The sequence below is a fragment of the Zootoca vivipara genome, chromosome 15 (assembly GCF_963506605.1).
Source record: "Zootoca vivipara chromosome 15, rZooViv1.1, whole genome shotgun sequence".
Lineage (NCBI taxonomy): Eukaryota > Metazoa > Chordata > Lepidosauria > Squamata > Lacertidae > Zootoca > Zootoca vivipara.
This window is the reverse complement of record NC_083290.1, coordinates 22,608,101-22,623,253: the sequence shown is the minus strand read 5'-3', so window position 1 is coordinate 22,623,253 and position 15,153 is coordinate 22,608,101. Positions and strand designations below refer to the sequence as shown.

Below are 15,153 nucleotides of genomic sequence, written 5' to 3'. Positions count from 1 at the left end.
TGCGGTTTAACCCACAGCGCCACCTGGGTCCTAGTTATAGTTATATGTGCATTCAAAAGCTTGAAATTTCCATTTTGTTGTAGGATTTCTTGGAATTTATGTTTATTCTGAAATAAGGCTTATTGCTGCTGTAATATAATTTAGCCTAATTAGCACCGTACAAGTAACTGCGAGTGTGAATAGCCTACTCTGTTTACATAGAAATGTGACAGGCTTGCATCGCATGACCATTAGGTCCCACTGCATTTTGTGAAGTGGGATCAGCAAAAAAAACATACCAGTAGGTCACAAGAAAACCATCAGACTCTTCATTGTTTATGTATAGTATAGACTCCCAAGTCCTAGATTTCCTGCTAGCCAGGATATGGAAGCCTACTACTACCCCCTTCTCTAATCTCTCCTCTAAACACTGAGTAGGTACCAGTAAGAGGAAGTTCCTCTCATTTTCCCTCTCTTTGATGCAGTTTGAAATAATTATTTGGACCATAAAGTTAGTTACATAACAAAATTGTGACACTTTTCCAGGTTTGGTTGAACTACAGCATTTATACTGCAGCCTCTTTTATTTAAAAACAACAACAAAATAACCTTACTAAATTGTTGATTCAAAGGAATCTATAATAAATGTTTGTTTCATTTTGTGTTGCTCATTCTGAGCACAAGTACACCAATAATAGCAGGTAGACGTAATCTCAGTTTACCAATTAAGAATTAAAACAAAACTAGAGAAGATTTATGCACCCACACTAAGTAGCAATTGGTATACAGAATAACAGTAAATACTTTAAATAGAATATTTTACAAAATAAAGCTTGGTTTCCCATAACATGAGTGTGATTTCCCTTATAAAATAGTGTTTAGTACCATGTCTACTTCAAAAGCCATTGCACTTAACATTCTCTTTAATTGTGAAATGTTTGATGATCTGAAAGAATATATTCCACCTTTATTTAGATCTTATCTCCCTTCTTAATACCTGTGTAATTCACTTGGGTTAATTTTAACCTATAATGCCACTGATGATGCGCTAAACTAGTAGAATCCATAGTTTGTACTTCGCTGTCAAAGAAATGACAGGCGTTTGTTTGGAAATTTAATAGCATGTGAAGGCTCAAAGTACAGTGGTACCTCGCAAGACAAATGCCCTGCAAGACGAATTTTTCGCAAGACGAATGCGTCTTGTGATCTGATGGTGACTCGCAAGACGAATTCGTTTTGCGAAAAAATTGTCTTGCAAATCGCAGTTTCCCATAGGAACGCATTGAAATTTAATTAATGCGTTCCTAGGGGGGAAAAAAGAAATTTTAATGCATTCCTATGGGAAACCGCGATGCGCAAGACGAATTTTTCGCAAAACGAATTGACTCACGGAACAAATTAAATTCGCCTTTAGAGGTACCATTGTACACGTGTACCATATATTTACAACTTAGCCAATTTGAATACAATGATGTAGATTTTCCTTTATAAATTAGAGTAATTTGTATGGGATAATTTAAATTGGAGTGAGGATTCAAGCTTCCAGTGCAAAATATTTTGATGCCCTAGAGAGTGATCTGGTTTAGTATGTTTATTTTACTTGTACAGTATTTAGTAAACAAAACTAAAAACTTTGAAATTGCCAGACTTGCCTAGTATTTTATTTGCAGTTAGTATCCACTCATTGTTACTACTGAGCTTCATGAATGGAAAAATTTCCGGAGGAAAAACGAAGTGTTGGAAAAAATTCCGCCACTTATCACTGTTTCAGTGTCCTTTTTTGTGATACAAATCATTAATCCATTCCTGTACTTGGGTCAGATCCTGAGTAAAGTGATCTAAACAGCTTCCTAGTTAAAAGTTTGAAAAATGAAGTTTACAATAAATCATAAACTGTTGACCACCTTGCAATCTTCTCTGTGGTGATTCAAATCAGTGCAGTGCTAAAACTGCTCAGTGGTCCATAAACCTTATATTTTAATTTATGCATGTTAAGGATGTGCATAATATGAATTCAGTATGACCTGTAAACTGTATTAGGTTTATTTTGAAGAAGGGGAAAGTAGGTTCCTTAGTTGGGGATAATAAAGTACTACTTTATGCACATTAGGAGCATGTTCTTCAACACAGTAGAATTCTGAATAAACATGTGGGGGTACTGTTAGGGTTGCATCCAGCTAGCTATACTTACAGTAGACCCATTGAAGTGAATTGACCTAAATAATTCATGTCCATTATTTTCAGTGGGTCTGCTCTGAGTAGGACTAACTGGATAGAACCAGGGCCGTCTTAAGCATACTGTATCTGGTCCCCTGGCGCCGTGGTGCGAAGATCCCTCCGGCGTCCCGTTTCCCAGTGCGGCTGTCTGGCAGGCGCAGTAGCGCGGCGCCCCCCTGGCGCCTTGCGCCACCAAGCCTTGCCTTAGAGCCGGCACTGGATAGAACCATTAGTATTCCTAGATACCTGATTTTAATCATACTGGAGCATGCTTCAAATACTTCCAAACGTTTTGTTAAAGAGACTCCCCAAGTAAAGGCTTTTCTCTCTTAGGAAGAAAACTCACCCCTGATTTCCTTTGAGAAACCTTTTTTGAAACCCCTTGTATTGTATCTAATATTAATGAATTGCCAATACAGTACATGATCCACTGGTACTTTCTAAGCAACCATTTGGGAATCATTCTTGTACTATGTCAGGCTAGTGGTTCCACTCTGAATGTGATAAAATATCAGAATTTAGGCTTTAAAACAATCAGCTGCAGTATGAACATTTTAAATCAGCCTAATTAGAAATTTATATCTTCAGTAACAAATAGTATTAATGGAAGTGTTTTTGTACTTTGGAAAATTTGAGGAATTCTTAAAATCAGCTATGGAATTCTACAGTTCTGGTCGCATTGTGTAAACAAACTTTCATTGGCTTTTTCCTTTAAATTTTGGATGTCTGAGTGTTTCTTTCACAAATATATTTACAACAAGATTTCCCAAACCATTAATTAGAAGTTTTACTCATCACATTTTCCATTTTATTCTGGCCTTTTAAAAAGCAACAACATAACTTTGGCAATATCCATCCTAAAAATGGATGGTGTTATTTCCAGTACAGAGAAGAGAAGTACACTGTCCATCACCCCCCCCCCCCGACACACTTCTGTATTGCTTCTTGTATACATTTCATGAAAACTGTACCAAATAAATTTCTACTTCAGAGATCTATTGGGATTTTTTGTGTCTCTTTAATTTTTTAAAAAATGGTTCAAGACTCCAGCACTTGATACCTGCCACTTCAGTGTTCCCTTTTCTTCCTTTTAGAGTTAATCACAAAAGCATTAAAAATAATAATAAAAAACAGCATGAGTTCACTTTTCAAGGCTACCTGTAGCAGAGAATACTGAGTGATGGGTTTTATTATGTAGTGGTTGAGTGTGTGTGGTGGGGGAGCTCCCTTGGAAGGTAAACAATCTAATACAGTGCTGCTGGTTTTGTGTGTGTGTGTGTGTGTGTTATGGGCATAGCTGGAGCCTGAATAGATGCGGAATAATCAAACTGACTGGAAAACCCGACTCTGAGCAGGCATCATGGTTGGTGTGGCTTCTGTTTTCATAAAGTTGGTGTGGTTTATTTTCTTTGGCTCAGTTTCCTTGCCATCTATCTCAACCTGGTTGTGTTGCGTTGGAGTAATATGAGGAGTGGCCTCTGTTGATAATGTCTGCTGGCTTCGGGAGGCACTGTTTGCTGTTGATCTTGTTGAGGAGGAACCAGAATGTGAACTTCTGGAGCCAGAAGAGGAAGAGCCAGGCTTGACTAATCGGGCTTTTGGTGCCTCTGCATCTTCTCTGTAATCAAGAGATGGTATGATTAAATGTAGAAAATAATAAAGACCAGACATATTCATTTCATTAATTTTAAGGTGCTTTAGAAGTTCAACGAGGTTTTGAATTAAGTGCTGATATATTCACCTGTATTACACATGTATATCATTCACAATGCGTGAAAAGAATAAAAATGCTTACTTCCATGTTATCCAAATCATCCTAATACCATTCTAAATAATTCAGGGTTTGAATGCAAAATGTAAATCCTAGAGGATTAAAAAAAATGACCAGTTACCTACTGTCAGGAAAGTTTGCAGGAGTTATTTAGCAGGAATATTGTGCATTGCATTGTGGGTGGGGGCAGTCTCTGAAACCAAAAGCTCATATGAATTGATATGCTACAAGTAACACCATAGATCTAAACTCTAAACTATGGCTTTTACAAAACCTATTAATTTGTATAAATACAGTATAAGTATTACCACAGCAAAACTGGCTTGAGTCCCTCCCCTTACACTATTGATTGTGTTGGTGTGAGGGGACACATTCTGCCTTCATACAGCCAAGTATGACATACATTTCACTTCTGGCCCCATGCACTGTGAAGATAATTAAGAACATAAGAAGAACCTGCCGGATCAGGGAAATGACCCATCTAGTCCTGTATCCTATTCTCACAATGGGCAACCAGATGTTCTTTTAGGAGTCCTTTGTAAATTTTCTCCTGTGATCGCTTAAATAAAATTCATGTGTATGTCACATAGCTGTGATGGGTCATTACTGCATTGGGTCAATCTTATATTGTGCAACAACTGCCATGCCATGCCCCAAAAACAAATCCAAAAGAACTACCACACTGAGTAAGATCAGTAATTAATCAAGTCCATAGTCATTTCCCAATAAGACCAACCCTGGAAGTTTGAAATGAGGTTGAGCAGCAACACAACTGAACAATCTAGTTTCCTGAGTATTTGCTTCTAGCAGCCAAAGGTTTAGGGGTTCCTTAACAATGTGTTTGTATTCCCTATCTTAATCATAGAATTGTAGAGTTTGAAGGGACCCTGAGTACCATCTAGTCCAACCCCCTGTAATGCAGGAATATGAAGCTGTCCTGACATTCGATTGAAAACACACACAATTGCACTTCTAGGCTGCTGTTGCTAAAATAACACATTCTGTCATAGTCTGCTAAAACTGTGTTTCTCAAGTTATCTGACATGGTGAATTGGCAGCCCCTTCTTCCCCGTGCCAAGAATTTACACCATATTTGGTCTCTGAAACATCCTACCTAACTTGGACCATGGTGGAAGCTGATGTCTCGTGGACTGGCACATGTCCACAGACCCATCACTTTGAGTAGCATTGCATTAAAATGTGATTGGGTAGAATTATTTTTATCTGCTTTGAAGCATCTTCTGAAGTGCTTTAAAACATGGTTTAAAGTTCCAGGGTAATAAAACCTTTGAGAATTTTTCACCCTTGACCAAGGTTGTAGTACTAGGGCAAAGTGCTGAGGCAGACTGTGTTAATAAGTCATTCCTTTATGTGTGATCTAACCCATATTAATATAGTGGAGTCAGCTGATGAGCCTGAACTACCTGTTGCAGCTTGAAAGTGGGTCACAGAGTGCTTTTGGGACTTAGGACAACTCTAGACATAAGTTGGACAAATCTAGTGTGTGTTACATTCCTGATATACAATTCAGTTGTGATCTAGAATTTGTTTTTTACATTTGTATCTCATCTCCCAAGTAACTAGGCTGTGCAAGTGTGAGTTGCCTGGGTCATCCAAGTGAACTTTGTAGGTGAATGGGTATTTGAGCCTGGGTTTCCCCACAGCCAAACTCAGTGCCGTAGAACTGTACAGTACTATACTATTTCTTGTGTCTTGAGAGATGTTCCTCTCTCAATCATTAATGTTATTTTTTGTATACCTGTCCTATATAAAATACTCAAGGTAGTTTGTGCACTTCTATTGTATCCCATGGCTTGCAATTTCTTCCTGTATCATTCTTGTGTATAGAAAAGGGCAGTGGAGTGAAATGAAATTTTCCAAAGATGCTAAAGTTGAAAGCAAGGGACAGGACAAAGTCCAGGTAAGTGTCACATAGGCAAATAATCTGTACTAATGATTTATCTTAGAAAATCCCAACCCTAATATACAATCAGAGAGATACAGAGGTTTTTTTAAAAAAAAAAGTGAAAGAGCACAGATACCAGCTTCATGGCTGGATTATAAAGAGAATAAATGGGATATTGTGAGTCATGAGGGCTGGGCAATCTTAAAGGATGACTGTTTCATTTTCTCTCCTGAGGGTGTAGGCTGAATCATGTAGTTTAGACTTGTTTTAAACATCCCACAAATAAAGTTCAGGAAAGATCTGGTAAGGGTAATGTGCTAGAATAAAGAGAGCTATGTACACTAAGTTTGTTGTCATTTGTCAGTTCTTGAAAGTATGTGCTCTTCCTTTCAAATGAATTAGTACTTCACAGTAGTGACAGAAATTATCATTGTTATAGCTATTAAATAATATACAACTTCAAACTAAATTATCTAAGAAGATCACTTAAAACAATAAATATGCAAAATACAATTACAAATTCAATTGACAAGCATAAGTATATAGCTGGGTGAATCTTGTATGGAATAAACTTTGTATTCAGCTCTGGGAAATGGCAGATAAAAGCTCTTTATATATAAAGAAGAGAAGAAGAAGAAGAGTTTGGATTTGATATCCCGCTTTAACACTACCCTAAGGAGTCTCAAAGCTGCTAACATTCTCCTTTCCCTCCCCTCCCCACAACAAACACTTTGTGAGGAGAGTGAGGCTGAGAGACTTCAGAGAAGTGTGACTAGACCAAGGTCACCCAGCAGCTGCATGTGGAGGAGCTGGGAATTGAACCCAGTTCACCAGACTACAAGTCCACTGCTCTTAACCTCTACACTCCACTGGCTGTGTCAGGGCAGTGGACAGTAAAGATACTATTTTCTACATGACTGCTTACTATATACTTCTGTGATATTGTGGTTGTGGTCCTAAATCAAATTTGGGTTTTTTAGTCTACAGCAGTGTTCCTCAGATGGTTGACTGGGAACTAGCAGTTCCCAGTCCACTAGCCCCCAAAGGGGAGAGGAAAGTGGGGACTTGCTCCTCTTGAGCAGAAGAAGCCAGAGCAGAAGAAGCCAGAATGAAATTAGAAACAGATTAAAGTTGTTGTTGTTGTTGTTGTTGTTGTTGTTGTTGAATAGTAAACAGAATAAAAAAGAATAGGATAGGAGAATGAAGCTGTTACAGGAAGAAATGAATGTTAAAAGAGGATTTTAAAAGGGACAGTTTGGTGGACATGAGTTAGAAGTTAATTGTGAAGGGGAGAAGAAATTACAGGGGATGAATAAAAACAATTTGAGAAGCACGAAAGGGAAAGTACCGGGATGTAAAATTAAAAGCTCTCTGTACATAGATCAGCACATTCTTCCTATATTGGGGAGGAGAGTCAAAATATTTCCAGAGCTGAAGTCTGTATTTAAATGGGGGGGGGGGGGGACGATGAAAAGGAACTCTCTGTCACAAGGGAAATGCTTTGGCAAAGAATTTAGCCATTTCTGAAGAAGCAATAGATATCAATAGACAATGATTTTAATCATCAGCTGATTATGCCAAACTCTGCCTCCATCTGCCACTATTTTGTGGCTGACTGCCCTGCACCACTGTTTTGTGACTGGTGAGTCTCAGTAATTTCCAGCCATCTCAAGTAGCCTTAGGAATAGAACGTTTGAGAACCTCTAGTCTACACCATGTTCATTAGCACTGACAAATTAAAGAAATGCACAAATGAGTATTTAATACCTCTCCAAAGGAACACAAGGTGCACAGTATTTTTTGTTAAGGATCTCAGCATTCATGGGTTAATGAGAATGAATATTTTTGAAATAGCATGTAACTGCACTGTTGTCCATACCCTTTCCCTACTGCAGGAGTGGGAAACCTGTGGCCCTCCAGGTGTTTTAATTAGACTCCAGCTAATCAGTTCCACCTGGCACGCCAATGAATATGGATGATGGGAGTTGTCGTCCAACAACATCTGAAGAGACACCAGTTCCCCACTATAGAATAACACATATCTAGCCTTGAAACTTCAGTCTTGAGTCATTTATACACTCCACTTGCCCCAGGCTTGCATATTGTAATGCAGCTAGATTCATACTGCATTTCCCTTTTAAATAGGTAGGAACAAACTTTAGTAGACAGTAATATAATTTATCTGTGCAATGACATAAATAAAAACTGGGCAGGTGAGTGATATGATAGCCAGTCTTTTCCCCTGCCCACATGTATTGTGCCTGATAACACAAGACAGTGGCTGGTATACAGGCAGCAACCATTTTAAGTGTGTCTGATATGTGCGTGACTGCACACCTGCATCTCGATGAACCTAGAAGTGACCCAAAAAGTCACAAAAGGGTGGAATGGGGTGTTTGCAGGCCTTTTCAGTGGTGTTTCAAATATATGCAATTTCACTTAAATGTGTGGTGCCTTTCAAACTTAACCCTCGTGTAAATTGGGAGTTGCCTGCATGCATATAAAGCTGCCATTTTCTGCATATGTTTAGGCTTCAGTGGAGTTGTCACCGACTGTATTTTTCAATATCATTTTGATGTTGCTAACATTTTTTCACTACACAAATACCTGCCTCATGTTGAAGTCCTGAAGCAGACTTTAGTCCAGGGAGGCTTATACTGTAATACTTTTGTAAATGTTTTAAGGATCACAAAACTCTTTGCTTTTGTCATATCATTAATCCAGCTGGCGTAGTACTATCTCTTGTTGCCTGTAACAGCTCTCCAAGGTATTGGCAGAGATCTTTCCCAGCTCTGTTACTTGGGGGCCTTTTAAATTGGGGTGCCAGTGATTCAGTCTGGGATCACATGGTAATCATGTGCTTAGAATCATAGAATTGTACAGTTGGAAGGGGTTCTGAGGATCATCTAGCCCATTCCCTGCAGTGGAAGAATCTCAACACACGGTGCCCCATCCTATTAGAAACCTCTATCACTGAGTGATAACCTTCCCCTCCCCCCTTCTGCCAGTTCTGAGACGCTTCTGTGACACAGGAAGGTAATGTGGTGTTAATTTGGTCTTTGGAGAATTGTAAATAGAAATTCTTTTGAGATAATTACTTGATTTCATTTGGAGTCTCTTCTTCTTCATATTTCTTCTTCTCTTTTTTCTTGATTGTCAGCCACACCGCCAAGAGAACCAGGGCAGGCCCCCCCATTGCTCCAAACACTGCTCCAGCAACTATGCCAAAATTTTGTGCATCTGTTAATTCATAAATGGATACAGTGTTACATTTGCCAAAGAACAAAATATTTTGCCACAGTATGTTGTGTCTCTTTCAGTGAGTTTCCGTGCAACTTAATCCTCTTGTATAGGAGTTCCTAAAGAAGTTCTAATACTGTGTCCAAAAGATAACAGCATACTCAAATTGTTATAGTGAGCTGCATTAACACTGTAGTCCAGGTTAAGCCCTTTTTACCTCTTCTCTGTTGAATGTCCCTTTATTCATATTTGCATTTATTTTAGGAAAAATAAAGCCTTGATAATCTCTGTCTACTTCTGGGTTAAAGAGGTGAAATTTAAGTCAGATCACTTTCACAAAGTGCTGTGAATGTTTTTAATTATGTTTATGAATTTGTATTACTGTTATTTTTTGTTGTAAATCACTTTGGGAATTTTTGTTGTGAGAAGTAATTGATACATTTAACAAATTTAAAGTAACTATAACAAGACTGGCTGGTTGAAAAATTCCTTTTATGTAGTGACTTCAAGTTTTCAACTTAAACATGCTCTCTGATACACATTCATTCAGTCTACAAATATTTTAAAATGTATCCATAATGTACATTTTATGTTTATTACAGTAAATGTTATGAAATGTGTAATATAGTATCCAAATGTATTATCGTTGTTTATTTACCGTATATTTTTGTTGCCTAATCTGTTGTTGCTCACGGATTCTTTTCACCTTGGTGTGCCATTATTTTGGCATTGTGACCCATGTATAATGGTTGCCGGGCACAGGCTTAAAGTGTTCGGTTAATATTTATTAACCAGCACATTGTAGTACAGTAGAACCTTCTAAGCTATTTATTACTTGATTGGGTAGTTATTACATTTATAACCTGTCTTTCTTCCATCTAGGAGCTTGCGGTAGTTTCCAGTCTCCCATCCAGTCATTAACAGGTTTCAGACCTCTTTATCTTGAGCAAGGTGGCTGCATCATGCATCATCAGACCATGTCATAGGACAATAAAAGTCTGTTGAGAAAGGTGATCTTGTTCATAGGTGATTGCTGCTGGCAGCATGGTGGTGTAGTTGGGGCTGTGGGGGTGCATCAGTGGAACTAATCCAGTGCTTCTTCTGGTATGCCTAAGTAGCCCTGACTTTGCTGCTGCCCAGTTCCACCCAAGGTCTTTCTAGGTAGGCTGCTGTGGCACCTGTCTTGGGAGCACAGCTCCTTCACACCACACAAAGCAGTTACTGTTTATTGTTGTAAGGACTCTTATTCCTCCTGCCCATTTATTTAAAAGCAAATCTATTCCTCATGGTTGCACACACCTAGATTTGTTTGTATGTTGGCAAAGACTTGTTGCCAACCATGTGAGGCTTACACTTACTCCCGTGTCATGGGGAAAACAGTTTCCCAAAAACCCTAATTGCTGGTTAAACTAACTTGGAAAACTTCATGACCCACAGTATTGCTATCATTAAGTGTCTAAGCAGGAAAGCAAAACTTATTCATCGCTGTGAACCCATCCCTTCCCATGTAGTTTTTACTCAGCTTCTGGTTATAAGTATATTTTATTGCTCTACAGGAAAAAAAAATCTTTCTGCCTCTTCAGTCAAATTGGAGGCTCAGTATAAAATTAGGTGAATGGATAATTCAAAAGTGTGGGCTTTACTTCAGAGACATAGCTAATTAATGAAAACTAGAGAAACTGCTTAGAGATGCAGCTGCTGCCAAAAATATCTTAGTTTGTAGGGATCCCTAAAACATGGAATTATAGAGCTGGAAAGGGGCCACAAGAGTCATCTAGTCCAACCTCCTGCAATGCAGGAATCTCTTGCCCGACCTGAGATGCAAGACCTCAGAATAAGAGCCTCATGCTTGGCCAAAGGTGAGCAGAGGCCACCTGAAATTGATAAATGAGAAAGAGGGGTGCAGCTTCTAGACCTAATGGCCGACTGCAGGGTCTTGGTTACTGTGCCTCGGGAGCAAAGCTTCATTGTGTAAAATGACAGCTATTGTGTGAAGAAACTGGGAGATGGAGAGTGATGAGGCCAAGATCTGAACAGTGGCCTTCTAGTTCTTCTGTTTTTCTAAAATGTTCATGAACTGCCTTTTTGGTTCAATTGACATTTATTGCGAATTTAATGTTTAATTTAATATTGGGCTACTTTTCCCTCCAACCTTAAAAACACTTGGGATTCCCTGTATACTTACACTGCACAGTCACTTTTACAACACAACTTTCCTGCCCTACTTCATTAGAGGCAGTACACTGGTATAACCCTGTTGCCATCCATGTGAGGTTCTTCAGCAGAACTTGTGCAGGATTGGAAAAATCTGGGGGGGAAATCAAGATTTAATGAATTAGGTAGCACAATGATACATTGTTTAAACTATGAAAATTGTTGTGACAAATGTGGGGGTGGCCACCAACTTTGAGGCTTTACATTTTATTTGCATTTTGGGTAATATTGCATATAGATTTTTCTTTTTTCTTTTTTGTACAGTATTGATCTTGGAGATATTACAATGTTTTATGTAAACCACTTTGGGATTTTGCATATTAATATATAAATATAATACCTAAATAATTAATGTAGAACCTTCTCGATCTCTTACAGGGAGTAAAGGTACTCTACATGTCAAGACTTTCAGCTTTTTATACTTGTGGTGAGCAGAAGACCCAGAAACCTTCCCTGCTTTTGATAGCTGCCATAATGAGCAGCCACAAGAGAAGGTGAAGGTGGTTTGGGGGCAACAATGGACTTACTGATATGTGCCATGGGTGGCAGGGACCCAGCCTTTCCATCCTCTTCTATACGCTCCCATTTGTACATTATAGGTGTAGTGCCAGAGGCAGTATTGCACTGTAAACTGATTTCTTTTCCTTCTATCATCTCTCCTTCTTTCCAGCATTTGGGTTTAGAAGGTTTTTCTGGGAATGGGGAAAAAAATATCAGATTCCTACTCTTAATTGTAAGCCAGAATAACATGATACTCAATAGATAAACTAAGTGCTTATCTTGGAACAACTTCATAAGAGCCTTACCCAGAACCTTCAGGGTTATGTGGGTCCATTCATACTGCCCGGCATTTTTAACTTTGCATGTGTATTGGCCAGCGTCACTAGGCTGCAGGAAAGAAATCTCCAAAGAGGCATCTCCAGTCCGGTTGTTGGAGGCAAATGAAACACGACCCTTTTGTTCATCATTAAAGTAAGTGTAGGTGTTGCTTCCTGCATAATTTATCACCTGAGAGGCAGAGACAGTCCACTCATTAGTTACTGTGTTCTTCATTTCACCATTGCTAGTTTAATAAAAACAAAATCTCTAGGATTTATTCTTATCCCAAGGGCTTTTCCACACTTGAACATTGTTCATCTGCTAATCCACTAGCATGACTACCTCTCTGGAGAGTTTTAATTCTGACTTTCATAATTTGTCCTTTTAGTTAAGGGTTAACCTTCAACATTCTCTGAATGAAAATTGGAGAAGTCTAAAGTGTTCTAGATGTGTCCTCAATGCTGTGATTCCTTCATTGCAGGGGGCTTCACTAGATGACCCTTGGAGTCCATTCCAACTACAATTCTGTGATTTTGACAATGCCTTTTTTCCTTCTACAGCTATACTTCCAATTATAGGAATTGTTTTGCGTTCTTAAATGCAAGATTGTATCCTACACACACACACACACACACACAAAATGATTTTGAGATGAGATCTCTAAAATTTACATTTTGTTTAAAGCCATGCTTTAATTCATTTCCTTTAATTTGTGTCTGGGGAAGAATATGTATTTTTATACACAGTAACATTGTTACTTGAGACAAAAGTCTTCTGATTCAAGCTTTAGCATAGGCTTTTAGAGGTAAAAATTTGCCTTCTTGTATGACAACAGATGTATTTAATCTTTTCACTTAAGATATTTATTTATACTCCATCTTTTTCCCTGATGGGATTCAAGGTGACATACAGATGAAAATAAGAACTGCTATTTTTTTAAAAAAAAATCATTGTAAAAAAAAAACATTGATAGAGTTAAAACTATATACAAATATAAAATCTATTGAAACCATACAAATAATTACAAGAAAAACACTGTGGCACCAGCCCTTTCATTAAAACTAGTCAGTCCCCCAAAGCCTGTTGGAACAAGAAAGTCTTCACCTGCTGGCAGAAGGACAACAAGGAGGGAGTTCCAGAGTCTGGGAGCAGCCACCAAGAAGGCTCACTCCCATGTCCCCACCTAGTGCCTGTGAGGCTGGCCTCTCCCAAAGATCACAAAACCCGTGCAGATTCATGAGAGGGAGTGCAGTCTTTCAGATAGCTTGGACCTAAGCTACCATGTAGGGCTTTATAGGTCATAAATGAACTAGTAGCCAGTGGAGCTGTTTTAACAAGTTGTATGCTCCCTATAACCAGCCCGAGTCAACAATCTGGCCGCAGCGCTTTGAACCAGTTTAAGTTTCTGAGCAGCTTTCAAAGGCAGCCCCTCATAGAGTGTTACAGTACGTAATCCAAACATAAAATAACTAAGGCATGTATATCCCTTCATGGAATAGTTTGGTGTTTCTTACACTGTTGTTGATGTCCATCTGTCTCACAGTGTGCCTAATGTTTAACAGAAAACATTTACAGCCAAAAAATATTTTCATGTCTAAGGCTGCAGTTGTATATACACTTACCTTGGAGTAAGCCCAATCAAACTTAATGGGGCATACTACTTAGTTAGACATGTTCAAGACCACTCCAATTCTTCTAAATTTTCTAAGCTACCCTTTTCACCAGAAATCTGTTGTCCGATGCAGAAGCTCTTTTAAAATGCTGACCTTTAAAGCCCTAAATGGCCTCCGTCCAGTATACCTGAAGGAGCGTCTCCTCCCCCATCGTTCTGCCCGGACACTGAGGTCCAGCGCCGAGGGCCTTCTGGCAGTTCCCTCGCTACGAGAAGCCAAGTTACAGGGAACCAGGCAGAGGGCCTTCTCGGTAGTGGCACCCACCCTGTGGAATGCCCTCCCACCAGAGGTCAAAGAGAACAACAATTACCAGACCTTTAGAAGGCATCTCAAGGCAGCCCTGTTTAGGGAAGCTTTTAATGTTTGATGGATTTCTGTATTTTAATGTTTTGTTGGAAGCCGCCCAGAGTGGCTGGGGGAACCTGGCCAGATGGGTGGGGTATAAATAATAATAATAATAATAATAATAATAATAATAATAATAATAATAATTAAAATATAAAATAGCTGGTTTGCCAAGCAGGCTCCTTGTATGCTTTTAAAATGTGTAGTGCTAAGTAATCAATGTTAACTAGTTTTGCTATCTTGGTATGACCAAAGGTGTGGCTGGCTCGTGTTTCCCAGTTTGCATTGTAACAAAAGCCTCTTCATAGGACTCTGAAGTCTCATATTGTTCTAAGCCAGGCATTCCCAAACTTTGGCCCTCCAGATGTTTTGGACTACAATTCCCATCTTCCCCGACCTCTGGTCCTGTTAGTTAGGGATCATGGGAGTTGTAGCCCAAAACATCTGGAGGGCCACAGTTTGGGGATGCCTGTTCTAAGCCAACTTTATAAGCATACATGCAGGGGCGAACAAAGGCTAACTGACACCCGGGGCGGGGCAAACTGCCGGCTGTGCACACGTTGCGTCACTACGTATGATGCATGCATGGCATCTCTATGTAGAGGGCATGTGTGGCGTCACTATGTACAGCGCATGCGTGTGACACCGCGCATGCGTTGCACATAGCGGGTTGCCGCTGCCGGCGCCCGAATGCCGTACGGACAGTGGCAGGATCCTTTGCTCGCGGCTGCAGCAGCGGCAGAGGGATCCTTGACTTGCAGTTGTAGCGGCGGCGGAGGGTTCCCACCAGCCTCTGTATGGTGCTCGGGCGGCACCAACGGCAAACCACTATGTACAGTGCATGAATGCGACACTGCACATGCATTGTACATAGCGGTTTGCCACCGGCGCTGCTCGAACACCATACAGATGGTGGCGGGATCCTCTGCTCGCGGCTGCAGCTGCGAACGGAGGATCCTCCACATGTGACTGGCGGCACAATGGCTGCT

General features: G+C 39.6%; 1 protein-coding gene across 2 annotated transcripts in view; it reads right to left on the bottom strand.

Annotated features, from left to right (window-relative positions):
- Positions 1 to 517: 517 nt before the first annotated feature.
- The window catches only part of CLMP (CXADR like membrane protein), a 67,690-nt gene continuing 53,054 nt past the window's right edge, over positions 518 to 15,153 (bottom strand). For both annotated transcript variants that reach the window (XM_035138753.2, XM_060268440.1), the window contains 5 exons: positions 12,134 to 12,335; positions 11,855 to 12,019; positions 11,299 to 11,421; positions 8,972 to 9,113; positions 518 to 3,814 (listed from right to left, as the gene is read on the bottom strand). In XM_035138753.2, the coding sequence (XP_034994644.1) occupies positions 3,520 to 3,814; positions 8,972 to 9,113; positions 11,299 to 11,421; positions 11,855 to 12,019; positions 12,134 to 12,335 (927 nt within the window). In that variant the 3' untranslated portion in view covers positions 518 to 3,519. The remainder of the gene's footprint in view (positions 3,815 to 8,971; positions 9,114 to 11,298; positions 11,422 to 11,854; positions 12,020 to 12,133; positions 12,336 to 15,153) is intronic.